This window comes from Podarcis vaucheri (assembly GCF_965113315.1).
Source record: "Podarcis vaucheri genome assembly, chromosome: 10".
Classification (NCBI taxonomy): domain Eukaryota; kingdom Metazoa; phylum Chordata; class Lepidosauria; order Squamata; family Lacertidae; genus Podarcis; species Podarcis vaucheri.
Window position 1 is genome coordinate 10,138,827 of NC_138748.1, and position 23,415 is coordinate 10,162,241.

General features: G+C 41.1%; 1 protein-coding gene across 1 annotated transcript in view; it reads right to left on the minus strand.

Moving 5' to 3' along the window:
* Positions 1-245: 245 nt before the first annotated feature.
* LRRK2 (leucine rich repeat kinase 2) overlaps positions 246-23,415 on the minus strand; it is an 82,015-nt gene continuing 58,845 nt past the window's right edge. The window contains 16 exon segments of the mRNA XM_082239387.1: positions 246-3,856; positions 5,419-5,493; positions 7,801-8,009; positions 8,614-8,766; positions 10,256-10,440; positions 11,280-11,349; positions 11,801-11,994; positions 13,114-13,308; positions 13,511-13,611; positions 18,426-18,596; positions 19,569-19,729; positions 19,979-20,169; positions 20,729-20,829; positions 21,228-21,374; positions 22,663-22,854; positions 22,965-23,111. Coding sequence (XP_082095513.1) covers positions 3,735-3,856; positions 5,419-5,493; positions 7,801-8,009; positions 8,614-8,766; positions 10,256-10,440; positions 11,280-11,349; positions 11,801-11,994; positions 13,114-13,308; positions 13,511-13,611; positions 18,426-18,596; positions 19,569-19,729; positions 19,979-20,169; positions 20,729-20,829; positions 21,228-21,374; positions 22,663-22,854; positions 22,965-23,111 — 2,414 coding nt within the window. The 3' untranslated portion in view covers positions 246-3,734.

Here is a 23,415-nt window from a genome sequence, read left to right on the forward strand (position 1 = left end):
CCTAAAGCACTGGTCTTGTAAGTCAGAAATGAGAACGCACCATCCTAGGACATCAAAAGAGAAGGCCACAACCCCTCATTGCCAGCCCTCAAAACTAGCATTTTTATTAAACTATCTTCTGTTCCATTCCACCCAGCCACCCCAAGCAGTTTTTTTGCCTCCTCCACCCAAGCACAAATAATTTTTTTGCAGTCAACCCCTCACTTGGCTGGCTGTCCCACCATTGGTTATGGTTCTTGGGGGACTTGGAACCAGCAGCGCTTGGGAAACGCTGGGAACCCTGTCTAGCATAGAATCTAGTGGCTACGTAATTTTTTCTTTATTTCTTTCATAACTGTTTATTCCTAGGTATAGTTCAAATTAAGGATGGAAAATGTATAAGGATGTATGCAAAAAAGAACTTGATAATAATAAAAAATAGAATCTAGGCTTAAACCTCTGTGGTCTAAACCTAAAGTCCCTTTGCCTGAATTGGTTACGAAAGGTGCAAAAGGACTGGGGAGTAACGCCTGGCATACCTCCTATCCTCCTTCTGACTCATCAGCCAGGGGCGTAGCAAGGCGGGTGCAGTAGGTGCGGTCTGCCCCAGGTGTCCCCACTGAGGGGGGTGACAAAATGGTGGGTGGCATTCACCGCGGGGCCTGCAGCGCACCTGAGCCACACGCCCCTCCTGGGAGTGACGCGGTGGCTTGGGCGCCCGCATGCTCCGCGCTGAGTGGGAAGAGGCAGGCAGACTCCTCAGTGGCCCCGTGGTGCCCATGTGGGTGGGTGCCCGCACCCCCGGGCACAGGGCACGTGTGCCGTCGCAGTCACGCGATCAGCTTGCTCCGCCACTGTCATCAGCACCTTTCTTTTATCTTTAGATGCAATAAGCACATCCTTCAGGGACCCATCCCCAAACCAGTGACAAATCGGACGGTGGCCAAATTGACTTCTGATGCTGCATCCGCCCACCAATTTTTTAACCACAAAGTTTGGCGTGCCTCGACTTGAGCCAACATTGCCCTGGCAGAAAACTGAGGCACACCCAAGGTAGCATGAGCCATAAAGGCTTGCGCCTTCAGTGATTTATTTAAGGTCTGCCTCAGCCTCACAATATCCTGCGGTGGATTTTGCAGCAAGTCCTCCAACCAAACCATGCATGCCCTTGCACAAAAGGCAGCTGGGCAAGCCGCCTGCATAGACAATGCTGTGGCCTCATGCACCTTACGCAAGGCAAAATCCAAATGCCTATCTGTCATATCCTTCAGTTGAGCATCAACCTCCTGAGGCAATAAATTGCAAGAGGAAAGAATGGCATCCGGACAGTCCACAGGAAGAGTCTTAATATAAGCCGTGAAATCAGTCTCCAGAAAATAAATCTTATCTGCCAAATTGGTGCCCTTTCTAAACTGCAAAGGAACATCCAGCTCAGTCTCTTTAAATGGCCTGTTATCGGCTATCAGTCAGTAAAGAAATATCACTAGTAGTTGAGGTCTCAGCAGATTTGTCTTTCTGTGAAGCCAAACCTAAAGTAGACATGACCTTGTGGAACAGAGTAGTAAAATTAAGATTCTGGACACATTGGAGTGGTAACTTACTCATCCTGTAAGGAGCCATCACTCCGTTGATGGAGTTTTTTCCTCTCCTGCCTCTGTCATGTGAAGAGGGTCCTAATCAAACCCCTTCGGGTCATCAGCAACCGCCTTAAATCACCTTGCTTTACATTCCCACTATAATTCCAGCTTGTTAGAAGGGAAAGGTGAATGGTGTGAAAGGGCAAACAGAACATCTCCTGGAATATCAGAATTAAATACAATTTTGCCAAGGGAGAATGTGGGAAAGGGGAAGGAATATGCTACTGGCATTCAACAGAGAAAGAACAATTGATCTCATCTGAAGTATCGTTTTGAGAGGGGGGCGTTGCATCCAAAGGAGACACTAGACTGGAGCAAAGACTTGTGGGAAGTCGGCTGGACTCCCTCATTTTTCTGGATTCACCAAGCAGAAAGTACTGACGGAGTCCCTAAAGAGAAAAAAAACACCTGCCTACTTCCCCCTTCCCTAGAAATTTCTGTAATAAAATCAGCAGGTGGTGGTATAGTCTGAGCATTCAACTGAGTGGAAGCACTTTTAGGAGCTGATGCCTGCTCTGTATTGTGAGCCTGGGACTGGGGTAAAATTATGGAAGAAAGACGCTTCCTTGGAAGAGCTGTGGGAGCAGTCTTAGCACATCCTCCGGCTTTATAGGACATTAAGTGCTTCAGTTTTTGCTTTGCTTCAGAGGTGGGCGGCTTAAGCCACAAGTGTCCTCCATAGCAGCCATTAAAACAGCAAAGAGGCATCCGTGCGTGCACGTGCGCGCACACAGAGACAGACTCAAATTTTCACCAAATAAATACTCAACTCCATTTGCCACACCGTGGACCAGGAGAAAAGGCAGGCAAAAGCTTCACACCACACCACACACTCCATTTGCCACGCTGTGGACCTGGAATGGGGGGAAACAGAAGCTACACACACTCTCCTTGTGACAACCACTGACCAGGAAGATAAGGACAAGGGGCAGGCACTATGTCTCTGCCAAAGCGAACCGGCAGGGATGTAATAGGAACGCTCACTCCGTTGCCAGTGTCAAAACAGCAAACTGGGAGGAGGTGGCCAAACTGTTTTTAAATAAGCAAATAAGTGGGATGACCAAACTTAAAGAGCAATGGAAAGGGTTTTCTTTTTTCGTGGAAAAAACCACAACGTGCGGACAAAGAACTGTAGAACAAAAACTGTAGAACAAAAACAACGTTAAAGGAAATCTTAAGAAAAAAAGGCGGTTCATAATCTAGTAAAAAACTTAGCTGAGTCAGGAGAACGTACTGTGTGTGTCTAGACAAGAGGAAAAACCGAGGGAGTCCAGCCAACTTCCTGCAAGTCTGCTCTTGTCTAGTGTCTCGCGACAGAGTGAACACCCATTCCATTGGATACAATGCCCCACAAACTGAAATGACGCCATGAAATCATAATTACATTCACAACAATAGCAATCTAAAGTGCTTTAAACAGGTTGGATGCAAACAGGATTATGTAAGTTGAATTGATCTCAACAGGACCAAAGCTGGGCTAGCCCCCATTTACCATAGAGTAAATTCCATTTAATTCAGTTGGACTTAGTGCTGACCTGGCATGTGGTTGTGTCCAATGAAGTTATTCTGACAGCGATTTCCGGCACTGGCATCTGTGATTTTCGGCGTCGCCGAAGTGAGTCTCTGCGCCGCGCCAGTTTAGCGCAGCGTGCAAGGACTCACCAAGCAGGTAGCTTTGCTCGGGGGTGGCTCGTGGGCCGGTAAAATGACCCCATGGGCCACTTTTGGCCCAAGGGCCTTAGGTTGCCGACCCCTGCTCTATAACATGCCTTTATTTATATCATAATGCTTCAAAAAGTTACGAAGTATAAAAATATTGCTTGATTAAATATACATACATAAATACAGCATGGGATAGTGGAATTACTCTAAACGTGGAGTGGTATAAAAGACATTGAAAACCAGATGAAAGGAGTTCAGGTTACATGTTACAGCTGGGTTTCCTACGTACCTTTCACCACTGGAAAATTAAGGCACTGCCCAGTCAATAATATTCTCTATATTTTCAACAAAACTGATGCTGATGCATCCTGGGAAATATTTACATTGCATATTTCAATGGAGCTAGAACAGAAACCTCCTGTATGAGCCCAGTGAGATACGTGTTTTCATAGCCAGTTAATCCAAAGAAATGCTCTTCATTTTTTCTGCTAACTCTTGTCTCAGCTCAATATGTTTTCTCAGGTTTTGCACTTCATGTGGCAGATTAATGTCCCATATAGTCAAACATGACTGTATTCCTGTGAACAAATTGAGGCAAATATGGTTGAAGATATTAATCAGGAAATATATCTCAAGCATTTTTCCAGCTGTTGGGCAACTTAGAAATAGGACTTTAGAAACTTTAGAAATAGGAGCTGAAACAGTCACTTGGGCAGAAATCCTATGCACACAACTGGGGGGAAAGTGCCATCAAACTCAATAAGATTACTTCTGAGTAGACAGGCATAGGATTGCATTGTTAATGGCTAGCAATATGTGGTTTAAATGTACGTTGTGTACCCAGCCTCAGTTCTGCAAAAATTCCTGGATACAGTCGTTTGCAAAGGGTACTGGGAAATGTAGCTCTGTGATAGGTAAACCACAGTTCCCATGTAGCCCAAGTGTGAGAAAGGGACAAGCTAGCCATAATGGCAGCAGACTCATGTGGGCAAAATTTATCTCCAAGCTTATTTTTCATCAGTCTGGTTAAGAAAGGAAAATCTTGCATATATGAGACCCATACGTGAGTGGGATTCCTGATCTCAGAGTTCTATGGTATCTGCAAGTGAAATACTAATCATGGTTGCCTCACATGAGAAAAGTCCTTTTAACCAGGCAGATCCAACCTTTTACGTGGTTGCATGCAGAAGGTAGGAAAGACCTCTGCCTCCTGAGGCCTGGGAGCAGTAATGGGCAACTCTGCATTTATGGCCTGAATCACTTTTGTGTGCTTTTACCCACAATTCCATTTGATTTTTGCATTAATTTGTGAACATTTAAATTAAAATCTTCTCAAAGCAATTATTTAAAAGAGCATCTTGCATGCTTACATGAACTGCATCACAATATTCAGACAAGGGCAAAGCCATGTTCTGATCTGCACTAGTCCAAGAGGTGTGTATCAGGTTATTCTGTGAAGGAATTTGCCGAGTTCTGGGCTGGATGGACCTACAACCTCACAAGGGCACTTTATACTGTATGTGGTTATTTACGCCTGATTCAAACATAATGGAAAACCACAGTCTCCTGTTCTGTGCCTTTTATAAACAAAGCCTGAATTTGGACATAATCAAGAACAGAGATAAGTTTCAAAGCAGAAGTGAGACCTTTAGATCCCCTTTTTTGATTCACTGAAGAGCAGTGAAACATGTATGAAGAGCCCTGCACAATTGTGCTTCACAACAGAAAACCAAGGTTTCCCATTACATCTGAACTGGACCTTGGTCTTTGACTGGTGGACCTAACAATAGCTATCCATCAGAATGCTTTAGTCAACAAGTTAAGCAGTAAACTGCAATCCTAAACACTTACCTGGAAATAAGTCTGCAAAGGTCCGCACTCCTAGTTAATCAGCATGCTATGTGGCATATTAAAACTTTGGGTAGACAGAAATGGTCCCCGGAAAGACTATGTGGGGCTTTCTATTGTGTATTATCACATTCTGTTGTGTATGACTGACGCCGTGTAACATAAACTTGCCAAGAGTCAGCAGGAGCAGAAGAGTGAATAAACAGCGGTGAAAATATTATCATGGCATGATCTCACAAAAGCTGTACAGATTCCCTTTAAAATGTTTAATACAGAAGGCACTAATCCTTACCTGTGGCGTATTCGCTGTCTTTGCTTTCACCTTTATGGCAGTAGCCCAACACCAGAACTACGTTCTTCAGGCTCCCTTTTACCAAACAAACAAAGGTAAGATATAATCCAGTATCCAAAGTTAAACTTTAATTAGTAACGAATCAGTTTCAGTATTAAAAGTACATCGGCTTGGATCCAGCCCCACCCTCTGTGTGCAAATGGAAAGTATCTCAATGCGTGCATTGGCAGCAGCGGCAGGGATTGTCCTATCCCAGAGGTCGGCAACCCGCGGCTCCGGAGCCGCATGCGGCTCTTTTGCACCTTTGCCGCGGCTCCGCAGATCCTCGGGGACCCTGAGCAGAAAAGCAGAAGCGCCAGAAAGAGGAGGGGGATGGAGCTGGGCAGCCGAGCAGGGCAAAGCAAGGCAGCGGCGGCAGCGGAGCTCGAGAGGCGGCGGCTGCTGGGATGGAGGAGGCGGCGGCGGCCAGAGAAGGGCTGCTGCTGCTGCTTCTGCCGCCGGAGGGAAGTTCTGCCAGGCGGCTTCACGGCTCATAGCTTCCCCCGCCCACCCAGGCCACGCTCTCCTTAGCCCCGCGCGTGAGGCACCTGAGGCGAGGGGGAGAGAGCGCGCGCGCTGGAGATGGCAGGGCAGGGCAGGGCGGGGTGTGTGTGTGTGTGTGTGTGTGTGAGAGAGAGAGAGAGAGAGAGAGAGAGAGAGAGAGAGAGGGGTGGCGGTGGTGCTTCGGGATCCTTTTCCGTGCCTTGCTTCTGAGTGGCTGCCGAGTTGAGGGAGAGCACCTGAGGTGAACCACAAAATGGGCCCGCCCTCCCTGTCAGGGAGGAAGGGGTGAATAACGTCAGTGATGAGGAGGGGGTCCAGAGGTAGCCAGCAGGAGAGGCGGGGGAGCACGAGAGCAGTTGCAGAGGGAGGGGGGCTGTTAGGCACCAAAATCCTGCATGCGGGATTTCCCCCGTTCTCTTGTGCCTATGCAATTCCTGCCCTTCTCCCTTCCCCCTCAAGATTTGCTGCAGAGACAAGCAAATGAAGAAGAAAGGGAAGAGTATTAGCTGGCATGTCCCCGGATCCCATGGAAAGCACTACAGATTCCTTTGCTTATTTTAAGTGGGCTTCAAACCTGTAATTGTGTAGGTGTATGTATGTATACATATACACATATAAATATTCATATCTCTTCCCTCTCACCTTCCTTTCACCCAGTTTCTCTGGCACTGGTTTATAAATGCTGCTATGTAGAAATGATGAGAAAGTTGCACCAGCAGAAGGAATGGATATGTACTGTTAGTAAAAAGAGAGGGAATTGAACTGCAGGGAGGGACAGACACTTTTCTATGTATTAATTTGTATAATGCCCTCTATGCACATGGTGCTTTGCAAAAAATGGATATGAGAGGTACCATACCCCTCTTTGCTATCTGAAATAGACTCAGGGAAAAGAGAGAGAATGGGGGAAGGGGAAGAATGTGTGGTTATTTACATTTGGCTTGTTTTGCGGCTCCCAGTTTTTTTTCCCCTTCGGAAACGGGTCCAAGTGGCTCTTTTTGTCTTAAAGGATGCAGACCCCTGTCCTATCCCTTTGACTGTAGTCTCTAATGCCACCCCCAAACCTTTGACAGGGGCTTTTGGAGGAAAGCAGGAAAGTTTCTTTGTGTAAGCAGGAGCAAACTGAGGCTTCTTTAGATTCAGCCCCTGTACTTTGACAAAGTATTATAATTTAAGGCTGCACTTGAGGAAGACTGCCAAGAAAATAAACAATCAAGAAAGTGCAGAGGGCAGAAATAAACTACAGCATGTATTGTAGAATTATGACAAATAGTACTATTGCTCTAAATTCCATACTCAAGTTTTTACAAACAAGAGGAGGAGACTTCGGAGCTCGACTTTTAGCTTATGCAGCAAGCCATAGTAAGCCTTACCAACTGCAGTTAATGTTTAGACTTTACGTTTTGAGCCTAAACACTTACCCGGGAGTAAATTCCACCGAAAACAATACTTACTTTTGAATAGACATGTATAGTATGACACTGTAAGAACCATGTGTGTAGAGCAATGAAAAAGGTCTTTATGAATATCTAACTTGGGAACTGGAGACTGCAGATGCGTTTCCCATAAGCAAAGTGGTCTTGCTCAACTAACACACATTAATTTTAATAACGGAGGTTAGTGAAAAAGGTATAAGAGGGTAGATGTGCTGCACTACTTTCGAAATGGTTCAAAATGGTCATGGATCAGATGTTAAAAACTGCACACATATGTGTGTAAAGTAAAAATGAAAATGGTAAACATGTGTGCTCGGTTCCTTGAAGGAAGCAAAGGATAAGCCATACATAAATACATTTCATTCCTGGGACCATGATGATTTCCTGTGAAGCCTTCACTTACCTAACTGGGCTGTCATCATGAATCTAACAGAATCACAGAAATCCCTTATTATTCTTATGGGCCGACGAGTTGAGAGGTCAAGCAGTAAGATATGTCCTCCCCCTGTGCCAACCCAAAGGGCTGTATTCTTCTGCAGGCAGATGCTCTTCACTCTTCCCAAAATAGCAACTTCTTGTTTTGATTCTTTATTCAGGTTTGGCACCTCCTCCCTAAAACAATATGATACCATTGTATGTTAACGTTGCAATGGGTCATGCCTTTCCTTTCGTTTCCCGTATATTTTCACATAAGCATCTCATTAAGCGGCCATTTGTTTAACGGAAAGAAGGACAGAAATGCTTTAAGCTACACCGACTTCCTATTCTCTTTGCACTATCATTTAGAATACTAAAAGCAGACGCCTAGCAATCTCTGGTCACTTCCTGCCTGTGAGAACAACTGCCCAGTTTGAGTAGTTGCCAACATATGTGCTTCTTGCAATAAAGTGTGCCTTCATAATAAACCTACAAGAAAAGTTTGTGCATTGTATTACATAGTAAAATCTCTACCGCACTTTTGAGCTACAAATCCACTTTAAATGGGCAAATATATTACAGTAAGAAAAATGATGGGGGAAAGCATAGGAATGTATCAGATAACTACCACACTGTATAACCTCTGTGCAATCAGGACAAACAGGTTTTCTGGAAGCCTTGTTATTTATTTTTTACTATTAAAGCTTTGCTTGTGGAACACATTTTTAAAATCAGCTTAACCACCCATGATATCCCTGACTTCTCTGTGACAGCTGTACACAAAATATCAAACACTCACTTTAGAAAATGCATGCAGTCGATTAGTTCACAAAGCTTCTCTGTCTTTTTATCCCAAACTTCCACAAAATAGCTATTTTTCTTCGCCAAGTAGATGGATTTGTCTACTGCTATTGAAATGATATTGGCATCACTGTGAGCCCTGTGGCATAATCTGAGGGGCAGAAAAGAAAAAAGCAGATTGACATACGATAGTACAGAACATATAACATGTGTTTGCAAAGATGGGAAGTTTACAATAGACACCTCTGAAAAGCTTGGTGGACTCCCCCCATCCCTGCAATAACCTAGATTCTACCTGCAGAAGTTCCACATCCAGAGCTGTTCACCTCCCCTGAAAATCTGCTCCTAGGCGTTGAGGTACCCTTCAAAAAAATGTGTGCCACAGTGGGAGAGGATACTTCCCTTCCCCAGCACCAGCTCACACAGGTAAGTACTTTCTGCTCCTACACAGAAATCTCTGGGTACTGGCCAATATTCAGAGCTATCCTCAGTGGCTACGTGTTTTAATTTAATGCGTGTCCAAACTAAGAGCCTTCAGCTGTGGAATGCCCTCCTCCCACAAGTCTGACTGGCATCAATGTTGTCATCACTCTAGTGCCAAATTAATCCCCCCCCCCCAATAGTTGTTGGTTTAGCTGATGGTTGTTTAGCCTCCTCTGCTTTTTGAGCTGACTTTGCTCTGAATTTCATTGTTCTGTTGTGGTGTATTTCATGTTCTATACCAGTGGTTCTCAACCTTTTATTGGCCATGCCACACCTAAGTATCTCTAAAACCCTGATGTTCCCCTGTGATGTATAATTATTACTATTCAAAAAGTGAACTCCTATTCACGTGGAGGAAGCATAGAAGGACATTAACTGTTAATAACGCATTCTTAAATTGCCCCCCTTAAAAATCAAATTGCCCTGCTGTGGGGTGTGTGCCCCACGTTGGGAACCACGGTTCTGTATCCAGCCTAGTATCTGTAAGTTGAAGGGTATGCAACTCCTATAATCCTTGCACATTGAAAATGCTGGCTGGAGCCAATGAGAGTTAAGAGTTCAACAACATCTGGAGGGTATCACATGACCAACTCTGATGTAGATACGTGCAGATAATGTGCAAACGTTTATATATGCTCAATGAGGGCTTGATTTATTGCCAATTGATGTCACTTAAGACTACCTCCATGACATCCATGGATTTGTTCAGATCAGCTTCTGGGCGTCCAAAGTTCACGAGGGAAAATCAGTGGGAGTTCGCACAAAAATGTATTCCAGGGCGTTTATAAGAAATACACATGGATCAGCATAATAGAAATAAATGGAAAAATAAATCTGACAAAGGCGTGCAACGTTTATGCAAGTGTGAAAGTACTTGGGACTCCCTGACCCTCAGTCATATGAACTGTAAACTGTTTGGTGAACTTTATCACACAATTTATATTTTACAAGTGATAAGGCCAAATAAGGTTTCTCATGGATGGGCGAGGAGAATCTTATTCTCCTGATTCCGCCAAAAAGATGCAGATAGGGTAACTGTAAAGAGAAGTACCAGGCAAAAAAATAAGCAAGATACTTAAAGAATAAATGATGTATTTTAAAGAACACAACCAAAAGAGACAAAGGCATGTAGTGAAAATTAAAACAAATGAACTTACATTTGGCTTGTTTTTGTCTCAATGATTTTTTGGACGCAGAAGACATTAGAAAATGATATAATCTTTGTTCCACAGCCTCCCCAGATTGTATTTTTTTCACATGAATAAACAGATTCTCTTAAGCACATAAGTGGGGTGCTGCGGGTTCCAAGTTGTAAAATCTTCAAAGGTGCAGCATCTTTGCACTGGAAGTATAGCAAAAAACATCGGTGAGAAAAATCTCCAGGCATGAATAAAACACCAGTCCCTGCTGATATACATAACTTTACATGTTGTTGCATGGTCATTCAATACTAACAACAACAACAACAAAATACCCTGCCTTTTTCCCTGGCGGTACTCAAAGCAGCTTACAAATAAAATTAATAAATGCTAAAAATATAGGGGGAACAATCATTAAAAACAATTAAACACTGATAAAATTAAAACTATATACATATATAAAATCTGTTTGAAACCTAAAAATAATTACATTAAAAAAAATAATGGGATATACAAAATCTAAAATTTCTAAGCATAAACAACTTAAATATAAACGAAGATGCATTCATAAGCATTATGGAAAACGAGAAAGTATGAGGAGACACAATTGTTGAAGAGGTAAACATGACTAGTGAAGGAATGAAACTCATTGAGTACGATCCACAATTCTTCTGTAATGCTATAAATGAATTTAACATTGTTTATAAAATGGATTTTGATTAAAATTCCTGAGCCGTTTGTACAGTTTACTATATTTATAAGGAAAGAGAGGAGCAGGTTAGCCATGATTTGATCATTGTGCAAAAGGCCACTGCTCATTTGTGGTAACCCATAATTTGTTTCAGGCTATGGCTTACCATAATGTGTGAAAGGGGCCTTTATGTGGCTTCCCTATTCAGTGATATTTCAATAGCATCAGCTGTCAAAGAGTTTTAGAAAGACCTCTAACCTTTGAACACAAATGAAAAGGGGGAAGTGCATCAAAAACTATGTATGTGTTTCATTGCTTCAGAATTACTGGAAGATAGTGTTGCAGATGTACCTTTACTGCTGTGTCTTCAAAAACCGCTAGCTGTCCATCAGCTGTACCAGCACAAAAATAGTTCTGTTTGCTGAAATGAAACAGGGAATTTTGCAAGTATATCATTGAAATAAACTGATTATATATCTCTTACTAAACCACTGCATGATTCTTATAGAAATAACCGTTCACTGCATACTAAATGAACCATTACACAAGCATGATTCTTAGTGAGATGCACCAATATACGTGTGCAGTATTATGACTGGAAGCACAAATCAAAAGCATTCAATTTCATTTTTGAAAAGTCTACCCTTCAAGTAATATTGCAATTAAACACCTGCACAAAGGCGATAATAATTCTCACAACAACCCATTTAAGCCATTTGAATATGTAGGTATGAGATGCAAAGGTATGTAAAATTATTTCTGGGTGGACATTTTTTTGTACTTTTCTAATTAATAATTATGAAATAATTAATTAATAATTATGAAATAATTAATAATTATGAAATTTCATCTACACTTAGATACAACCATACTTTTGCTTTGCATAAGAGTAGCAGTAAAGACATGTGACAGAATCCGACATCTTCTGAAGTTGGTGCCTGGGCTTCTCCTCTTCTGCGTGAAAGACCCACAAACAACCAGAATGAGTTCCTGCTACAATCCAGTTCTCCTTCTCTGCAGAAAGAGTTACCAAGGCCATGCACAATACTCTGTTATCTGCAATTTCCTGGTGGGGAACAATATATATAGTAAACATCTGGACACAATTACATAAACACATTAATTTTATTATTATCTTTTTATTTTACCAATTCCCTCGAATTCTAGAAAAAGCTCCATTCGACTGACTACTTTATCTTTCCAAAATTAGTAGCTACCATGGGGCTATGGAACATGTAAATGCTTCTTTTTCTCTAAGGACAGCTGGTCGGGTGCACTTTCCCTTTCTCTGAATATTACACTTTTGTAAGCAGCAGTACATTAAGGAGCAAAGATTAAGTGACCAGTTCCCTGCTGCCCTTCCTCTACTCATAGTAGTAACGAACCTGGATTCTTGAATGTCCAAGGAGTAGCAGCTCAAAGGAGGAAATGAATCCACTCACTGGGCCCATCCCGAGTAAGCCTACAAAGCACCAGATTCTACACGCAGCCTTCAGAGGAAGTACCTTTATCTATGAAAGCTGATAGACTGCCATCTCCTCTGAGGACCAAGAAAGCCCGGCACAGCTTCCATTGGCCAAGTCCCAGCAGCTCGAAAAGTTCACCACCTGAATACTAGGCTCTCCTGCATGATTGCTGACTGTGGTCCTGAAACACGTGTTCTTTTGTTTTGAACCAGAACCCTTGTTCCAGTTCAGAGCTCTGACTTCTTTCCAGCGAAAAGACATATTGAGCCTGCCTCCTATCATCTCCTTTGGGCTGTCCTCTTTTTCTCTCTCAAAAATTTAAAATTTATTATTTTAAAGTCAGGGTTCCATATATTTTTATTTAATGTTTTATATGCCCGTAAGATTATAGCACTTATTGACACATAAAGAGGTTTAAAAGATAGGACTCACTGTTGCTAGGCTAACAGTGAAAACTGTAACAGCTATGGTAACAATTATCATTCCTCTACCAAATGAGTATGTAATTGAATGCTATTATGAGACTGATAGATCTGATATGTAAAAGAAATCTCCATTACAAAATGCAAAACAAAACAAACCTTTCTATGGCATGCAAATATATATACATGCTGAATTAACTGCCCTTTGAGATTCTACTAATTAAGGCACGACGTTTATTATATACTGCATCTACCAGGACTGAAGCATTTGTATTAAGCACCAGCTTTTACACTTACCTGACACCTGTGTCCATCTGAATTTAAATCAATAAATGAGATCTGTGCTGCTTCTAAGTTTCCGCTACCTATCCAGATTCCTGTCTTCTTACAACTTGGATTTGTAGCAACCATGCAATCTGCTCCAAAAGGAGAGGGTACTGAGATGTATCTCATCAAGCAGACCAGTTCTGCGGAGTTCAAAATATCATAAACCTGCAGAAATACCACATTAGTAGCAACAGTGAGTAATGGCTCCTTCTTATACATTATGTTTCTTACACCACAGTAATAAAATGCACTGCCAATACTGCATACACTGTATTGTTTAGAAAGGCATTTAATGACACATTCATTTATACAGCAGATCAGATGGTCTTTTCCACTTATAAACACATAACCCACAGCAAATGCCTACCTGAGCAGATGTAGGTCTTTCCTGAGGATTTTCTTTCAAACACTTCTTAATTAAATCTTCAACTTCTGGCCAGGGGGTGCAGCTATATTCTTTGACAGGATCTAGAATTTAAGTTTTTGAGTTTCAGATGAAGAAAAAGAACTACACAGACCAGTGTTAAGTATACAGTCCTCTGTGCACCAGAAGCAGTTTAGTCACATGACCTGGAAAGCTTTCTGTGGACAAACACTAGCTCTCTCGGCCTGAAAGTGAGATGAGTGCCGCAACCCCATAGTCACCTTGGACTGGACTTAACAGTCCAAGGGTCCTTTACCTTTTTATAGTAAAATCAATTGCTTTTAAAGAATTCCTTAAGTCAAAATGGGTTTGAAAAGAATGTACATTTCTCCCATAAGTACCATATTTTTCTGTGTATAAGATGAGGTATTTTGCTAAGTCTTGGTTCTTTCGAAGAAGAGCCCAAAATTTACTCTCGGCATCAAGACGCAGAGAATTAAACAAATTACAAATTTTAAAATATTGGTCCTGACTCATGAACTCCAAGCAGTGGATGGTACACTGTTATTTAATATTGTTATGTACCGTATTTTTCGCCCCATAGGACGCACCAGCCCATAGGACACGCCTAGTTTTTGGGTGGGAGCTTCCCCCGACCCCAGCCCCCAGAACAGGCAGCTCTCCGCAAGCCTTGGGAGACTGGCGCAACTTCCCGCCGGGCTCCCACGCCTTGTGGATATCTGCCTGAAGCCCAAACCAGGTCGGGGGACAGCGGGATGGCGGCGTTTCGCCTCCCTGCTGTCCCCCGAGCATGAGGGGCTGGCGGCAGGGAGAAGCGCGCTTCTCCCCACCGCCAGCCTCCAAACCAGGTTGGGGAACCGAAGCCCGGGGCACGCTGTGCAGCGTGCCCTAGGCTTCGAGATGCAGGCTGCTATCCGCAAGCCTAGGGAACCCAATGGGAACTCCCGCGGGCTCCCAAGGCTTGCGGAGAGCTTCCTGAAGCCTGGAGAGCGAGAGGGGTCGGTGCGCACCGACCCCTCTCGCTCTCCAGGCTTCAGCAAAAGCCTGCATTCGCCCCATAGGACACACACACTTTTCCCCTTCATTTTTGGAGGGGGAAAAGTGCGTCCTATAGGGCGAAAAATACGGTAACTTTGTTCTCTTCAGTGTAAATATTTGTTGCTTACACAAATATTTCCTTAACCTTGCTTTAATGTTAGAATGACCATAATGCGGTTTACAGTGAGCTGAAAGGCAAGGATATTAAAACAACTAGATGGAGAATGAATGAATTTCTATTCAATGATCAGAAGATCGTAAATAAGGCAATAGAGACAATAGAAGATTACCTTAAATGGAATCTAAACGGGGAAACTGCTATAGAGACGGTGTGGGACGCAGGAAAGGCAGTTATGAGGGGCTTTTTAATACAGAAAAATAGCCAAGTAAGAAAAGAAAAAGAGTTAAAGAAGGAACAGATCCTAACACAGATTATGGAAAATGAAAAAAAAATAATCATCAACCCCAGTGAGGAGATTGCAAAACAGAATATAAAGATATTACAAACTAAACTTTCTACAATAATTGATCAAGAGGTAGAATGGAAAATTAAAATGATGAACCAGAGGACATTTGAATCCGCAAACAAGATAGGCAAATATTTGGCGTGGCAAATAAGAGAAAGAAGAAAACAAAACACGATTAGTAAGATAAGGGAAGGAGAAAGGATTGTGGAAGAGCCAAAAGAAATAAGGAAGATATTTCAAAAATATTATAAGGACTTATATAAAAGAGGAAATGAAACAAAACAAGAAATAGAGCAGTTTTTGCAAGAACATCATTTAAAACAAATCCCAAAAGAAGAAAAAGAGATATTAGACCAGGAAATTACCCAAGAAGAGATAAAGAAGGCTATTAAAAAGATGAAAAATGGGAAAGTGCCAGGCCCAGATGGGCTCTCAGCCAAATATTATAAAACACTAAGTAACCAAATATCTCCAGTGTTAGGTGAAGTGATGAATAATATATTAAAGGAAGGAAGGATCCCGAATACCTGGAAGGAAGCATATATTACTTTGATTCCCAAAAAAGAGGCAGATACTTTGGAAGCGAAAAACTATAGGCCAATTTCACTACTAAATAATGATTATAAGCTATTTGCAGATATAATGGCAGAAAGACTAAAAAAGGTTTTGAACAACAGAATACATAAAGATCAAACGGGCTTCCTCCCAGGGAGACAATTAAGGGACAATGTAAGGAACTTGATAGACATTATTGAATATTTGGATATGAGCATAGATAGACAAGCGGCCTTGGTATTCATAGATGCTGAGAAAGCGTTTGATAACATCTCGTGGGATTTCTTGAAGAAAAGTTTGGAAATGATGGGAATGGGAGAGAAATTTAGAAAAGGCATAGAAGCTATATATAAGGAACAGAAGGCAAAATTGGTAATAAACAACACCACAACAGAATATTTTAGTATATATAAAGGAACTAGACAAGGCTGCCCCCTGTCCCCTCTATTGTTTATAATAGTATTAGAAATATTAAACGAGAGACTGAGGGGGGCAACAGAAGTCACAGGAGTCAGGGTAGGAAAGAGGGAATACAAAATCAAGGCCTTCGCAGATGACATCGTACTAACCTTAGAAGATCCAAAAAACAGCGTAAAAGAAGCTTTACAAAAAATTGATGAATTTGGAGCCGTGGCAGGACTTAAGGTAAATAAAACCAAAACCAAAATGTTAGTTAAAAATGTAACAAAGGAAGAAGTGATAGATCTAGAAAGAAAGACCAAAATTGCGGTAGCTAAGAAAGTGAAATATCTTGGGATCTGGGTTACAGCCAAGAACATAAATCTATACAAGGATAATTACGATGCCACCTGGAGGAGTATAAAGAAAGACATGGAAATTTGGGGGAGGATGAAACTCTCCTTTTTGGGGAGGATAGCTGTTGTTAAAATGAACATTCTGCCTAGAATGTTATTTTTATTCCAAACCATCCCCATACTTAAAGGTCTAAAACAATGTAAAGAGTGGCAGAGAGCCTTGGCAAAGTATATTTGGCAGGGGAAAAGGCCACGGATAAAAATGAAAATTTTGATAGACAAAAAAGAAAGAGGGGGTTTTTCTCTCCCGGACCTAAGCTTATACTATGAAGCGGCTTGTATATATTGGGTAAAAGATTGGATAAAACTGGAGAATAAAGAGCTACTGGACCTGGAAGGCTTTAATAATTGGTACGGATGGCATTCGTACCTTTGGTATGGGAAAGTGAGAGTTCACAAGAGTTTCTTAGACCATATTTTTAGGGGACCATTATATCAAGCATGGGAAAGGAACAAAAACCTCCTTGAAAGAAAAACCCCATGGTGGATTTCACCAATAGAGGCCTTAACGATTAAGAAAATAAATATGGAGGAGATAAACGCCACCTATGAAGAAATGTTAAGAAAAACTGACCAAGGGCCCAAACTCAGACCTTATGAAGAAATAAAAAAATTATTCACTGGTTGGCTGCAATACCACCAGGTGAATGATTTGTTAAAAGAGGATAAGAGGAAGGCGGGTTTTGATGATAAAAAATCAAAATTTAATATAGAAGTAATAGAAGGCAATAATAAAACCCTGTCCAGAATTTATGATATATTACTAGAGTGGTACACCAAAGATGAGGAGGTGAAGGAGGCAATGATTAAATGGGCAATTGACTTTGGTTATAATATTGATTTTGAAAGGTGGATAGAAGTTTGGAATTGTAACATAAAGTTTACAGCATGTATGGCATTGAGAGAAAATATCTGGAAGATGCTATATAGATGGTACCACACCCCTGTGAAATTGGCCAAAATGTATAGATTAAAGGATAAGAGATGCTGGAAATGTGGCGAGGTGGAGGGTGACCTATATCATTTATGGTGGACATGTAAAAAGGTGAAAGGCTTTTGGGAATTAATTTATAATGAACTTAAAAAAATATTTAAGTATACCTTTCCCAAGAGGCCTGAAGCCTTCCTGTTGGGAATGATGGATAAAGAAATTAAAAAGGAAGATAGGACGATATTCCTCTACGCCACCACAGCAGCGAGAATTATGTTGGCACAATATTGGAAAGTGGAATCCATCCCCAACATAAAGGACTGGCAGATTAGAATGGTAAACTATGCTGAGCTTGACAAACTAACAGGTAAAATAAGAGACCAGGATGAACAGAAATTTCTGAAAAATTGGAGTAAATTTTGGAAATATATTGGAATAAATGCTTAAAGTGAATTGACGGGGTTAGAACAATACGACCAGCGAGTGAATTTAAGACTATAGATTGAAAATCAAATACGTAATGGAAGGAGATATTTGATACTTATCAAAAGGATGGAGGGAAGTTCAGATTGTGTGTTTTTCTTTTTTCGGATGTGTGGTTTTTCTTTTTTCTTTCTTTTTTCTTTTGTAATTTTTTCTCTGTATTTTCATATATGTCTGTTTTCCGTGTATAACTTCAATAAAAATGTATTTAAAAAAAAAAAAAAAAATAGAATGAACCACCCCCACCCATGCAGAATGGTGCGCACACATAATACACATAATGTCCTACATACCATCTTATATGAGAAGGACATTAAATAATGAAAAATAAACCACCAGTGAACAACCTGAGTATATCAACAAAAATAAGGAGGCACAATGCATTCTGTAAACCTACACGGCAGTGGTTGAGCCAGATAATATTAGCTGCCCTGAATTTCTGTTGGTTTTAATGGAACACTGTGCACCGAATGTTTGCAGTGCCTTCAGTTTCCAGGCCACTTGATATCTTTATTCCAAACCCTTCCTCTTCTGCCTTTTTGGCTTTCAGTACTGTCTACTGCTCATGCAACAACCACTGTATTGAACACTAGGAGAAGTAAACATACCTGGCAATTTTCCATGGATAGCTAAGTCATCAAATTCATTAGGAAATTTCATGCCTTCTAATATTCTCCCACCAGCTGTTAAAATGTCATACAGGAGCAAGCCAAATGAATAAACATCAGCTTGCTGATTGTAAATAACATTTCCTCTTGCAACTTCTGGTGCTCTGAAGCCTAAAAAATAACACCCAAGTCATTAATTGTTATGCTTCTTGCCATGCTGTTGATGTATTTGTTGTTTTAATTTAGGAATCTCAAGTTATGTTAAGCGACATAAGAAACTTCACATGAACACCAACTATTTAGGGCCTAAAAAGAGCTGAGAGCTTCCAGAAAGCAATCATGAACGTTAATAAGAAAACCATCTCTCACACTCGGTCTCTGTCTCTCTTTCCACAGAAGCATAATATACAAAGGAGAATAAGAAAGTCACTGAAGGACTTTATACACAGGCTCTCATACATCTACTCAAAGTCCAAGCCTGGCTATGAGTCAACAAGCAACAACCTTCTGCATGCAAAGCCGATTTTGTTTTTCAAATTCAGTAAAGATTCTGTGCCTGTTTTAAGATGCAACCCCACCACTGCTTACCCGAGAGTAATATAATAATAATTTATTATTTGTACCCCGCCCATCTGGCTGGGTCTCCCCTGCCACTCTGGGCAGCTTCCAACAAAGATTAAAAATACATTAAGTAAGCACCATTTAACCCAATGGAACTTATGTTTGAGTAGACATGACTAGCATTGCACTGCAAGCCGGCTTATTAAAATAACGCATGTTGAAACCTCTTATTCTGTATCCCTGAACAGTCCTGCTCAGTGGTTTTACAGAGACATAGGAAAAAAAGCAATTGTGTATGTTCAAGGAAAGGCTTATGAAGACGAAAAATTGCCATCACTACCTGCAGGACCCTGACAGGGTTCTAGGAAGCAGGAGTTAACCCTGTGTTCCCAAATGGAAAAGAGTAATCGTTTACTTTAAAACCATTTCCCCTTAGGATGGGGAGAGTCAGGCTGGTCACTGGCTTTGGAAAATTTAGTTCTTCTAAATTGCATTTCTCGAATGTGTCATGATGTTAACCTTGTTACACTACAAGAGACTGATGTGCTACCTTGACTTGATTAAATATGAAGTCCTTCATACCTGGTGTGCCCTCAGATGTTTTTATCCCCATTCTACAGCAATACTGGGCGATACCATAATCGGCAATCTTTGCAATGACCGCTGAATTGGGATACAGTGTAAAGAGAAGCACATTGTGGGGCTTTAGATCACGGTAGATGATCATTGCTGAATGCAGATACCTGTGAGAAAAATATATGTATTGGAAATATTGAAAATGAGAAGTAGTGCCAGTCCACAAGGCAGCTTCAAAACATCTAGTCATATGTGAACAGAGTGCACAACACTTCAGATTTATCAAATTTAGGAAATCCATTAGTATAAGTGAAAATTACTTAGCAGAAATAGAATATTCAGAAACATTTATTGCAATGAGGGGAAATCCATTTTGATATTTTTGTGCTGAAACAAACATTTAAAGATAGTTTTACCTTAAGCCATCAGCTACATGTAGAGCTATCCTGTGCTGGAGTGTTCTGGTTAGGCTGGCATTGTCTTGTTGCAGCAATCGATCTAGAGACCCTTTTGGTGCTAATTCCATGACAAGCATTCGGGGACGCACTGCTGCAGCCAGCAAGAGCACTAAACTAGGGTGATGAAGATGGCAAAGCACTGCAAGTTCCTGGAAACAGTAAAATGAAAATGAAACAACAGAAGCACAAGCACTGGTTTTTCAGTGGCAATTCTGTGCTCAGGTGGGTGGGAGGTCAAATAGATTATTGGAGCCAGCTCTATCTTGTATGCACAAAGTGTCAGAAAACAATTTGGGAAGGGCTTCTAAATCTCCACTTTGCCAATGTTATACGACAAGTTATTGTGTTAACTTGTAATAACTTCCCTATAAGCCAGAAACACAAATTCTTAAAAGTTAAGGTAATTCAAATATTAATAGCCCCCATTTCTTTTACAGAGGAAATCCAAGGTGGCCAAGCACAAGCAATTAAAATATAAACTTAAAAAATACAAAAACACAAAAATAACCCTGGGATACAAAAACCTGCGGATAACCAGTTTCCCCAACTAGCAGTACTACTGTCTTATCTGGATTTAAATTGTTCACCCAGTCCCTCAAGCCATTCAAAAAGTGGTTCACAATATTTAGAAAGTGAGTTTTTCTTCTTTTAAGCTGCTGAAACCTTTAGAAAGGGTGCTTCTCTCAAACAAGCTCTTCAAAGACTTACTTGTCTTAGAAGTCTAAGAGATGTGTGCTTATTAAAAATCTTTACAGCTGCCTCATTTCCACTGTAAGAAGCACGGTATACAGATCCAAATCCACCATCACCTTTCCCGAAAGAAAACAGAACACAATGTAAAAAATATATAGACTGTAATCCATCCCAAATTTGCCAGGGCCCGTTCTTTAAAATATACAGTACAAAGAATTCCTTTTTGTATGTTCTACAATATAGGTGCTCCCTATACTTCTCAAGAACTGGTCAATGAACAAGTTAAATTAGGCCTCATATAATTTATCAATCAATTTGCACAGTTAATCTATTTCAGTCAACTCAGAAGAAAATGGATAAATGTTAAAATGTTATGTACTAGGGTAATCAGGGTGTTCAGTACCAATAGGCCTACTCTCATATAAGTATGCCCCTCTTGATTCAAGGAATGTATACCAATTTGGAAAATTATACAAGCTGGCAGTCTCACAGCTATAGCAACAATAATAGTTACCTAGAAGAAATTCTGGAGTTTGGCAAAATACTAGTTCCTCATTTTTCAACATTATATTTCTAGGTAAATCTGCCAGTATCAGGTCTGGAGCAATTCGGGCAATTGCAATAGTACATTTTGGCTGATCTGGATTCACCAAGAGGTCACCTATATGGATAAAGAGAAACAGAAATACAAAAGATTGAATGAACAGATTGTCACGGTCCGGGTCGTTGGCAGCAGCAGTCCAGACCCGACACGCCGGGACCAGGCTATAGATGGTAACAATGCTAAGAAGTTCAATGGAGGGCAGAAACTGGAGAAGGAGAAGGAACTGGAGCAAGGCTAGGAATGCTGAAGTAGGATCAGGAACTGGATCAGGAACAAAAGTAGGAACTGGCAACAGCTGGAAATAAACCATGTTGTTGTGGCAAAGAGCCAGGGAAAAATGCATCTCCTGATCTGGCCACACCTGGCAGGCTGCACCCGACTCCCCCAAAACACACACAGCAAAGGCCTGGTTTTGCAACTCCTCACTGCGCTCAGGACCTGGCCCCTGCAAATACTCATGGTATCCATTATTCCATGCATATATGTATTAGGATACATATAAAATTCTATGTACCTTTGAATAAATGCCATGTATTTAAAGAGGTTAAATGGCATCATTTGTTGTGAAGCATCCAATGAAAACACTGATCTGTTGTTAAAGGTCCTCTGGACAGAGGGTTTCTGTAACTTGAAAGATCAAATCAAACAGCTTATTACCACTGTGAAACTTCTGTTATTTTGGAAGGTGCAAAATCTTGGCTTATAGCTGTAGATATATTTGTGCAATGCATCATTGTACTGGGAGCTGAACAGAAGCATACAGAAACCACAGAAGTAATGATATCCAGAGCTGCAGTATGTATTATATTTGTACTGGCAGTTAACAGAAGCTGTTTGGAGTTTACCATCCAGGATGAAGTTGATCCTAGGAGTTCCTGAGTACAGCTGATCTCAGCGGTGTTTGCATTCAGTGCTGAATTTAAATTCAGTACAAAAATCAAGTTGTGCCACTGACGGATTGGCTGCACTTGGGAGGCTCCTGATTGGAACCAATCACAGTGGGCCTTGTATTTGGCCCCAAATGCAAGCTTTGCTTGCAGAGGAACAATTGGGAGTGCACTGTTATGCTCACAATAGTTCTTTTGCAGACATGGCTGCATAAACTCCATGCCTGATATCAAACGATGTCAGGTGTGGGGCATCTTGGTGGGACTTGGGGAAAACAGTCTCATGACCAAATCGGGATCCTTGGTGGTCCCAAATCACGCCCCCCCAGGCTGAAGGTCCCCTACCTGTGAATTAGGCTATCTGTGATAAAAATACGAGTATATTGATGAGAACAGACATACATTTATTTGCACACTGAAAAGGTATTTCAGGATAGCTTTGTTAAAGCACTAGATACCTTCTTCTGCTTTTTTCAGAAGGTCATCAAGTAATATTTGCTGGTGCTCCTCACCATCCTCAAAGCTATACAAAGCCCATTTTTTCAAGAGTGTTTCTCCTTCACCACAAACATCCACTTCTAGCAAACCCGGAAACCATTCTTCCATAAGAGAATCAATGTGATCAACAACTTGCCCCAAGAGGATGCAACCTGGATGAGAGTCAAGAAAATATTATTCGGACCGTGGTGTGCTACAGCTACAAAGTGCAAACCCAACAGCATTCTCCTCCCCAAAATATTCACTCTGGTGTAAGTTTAACCTTTTCTGCAAGAAGGCACAGTAATTTTGAGGAAACTGTTTGGGTTGTTTTCAAAAACTGCTGATTCAACCAGGCAATAGGCTTCAGGTGACCAGTTCAGATATATGCCTTGCCTCCAGTACATCCTGTTAGGACGAAGAGCTCGTTCTGCAGAGAAAGAAAAAAATAGCTTTGCAAAGACTATTTTCCTGCTGTAAGTCTACACAGGTTATCTGACAAAGCACACCACCTCTTAGCTATATATTGCCATGATTTTATATCACTGCATGAAAGTGCAAAGCATAAACACGTAGGTAACTGCATATTTGCATGTTAGTATGGCCTCAGAGCATATATAACATGTCATGAATCAGTTGAGAAAGATAAACTGAAATAATGAAATATTGATTCAGCAAAGGCTAGGGTTCAACTATAACACAATAAAAATTAGTAAGCAAAATTAGCTCCATTA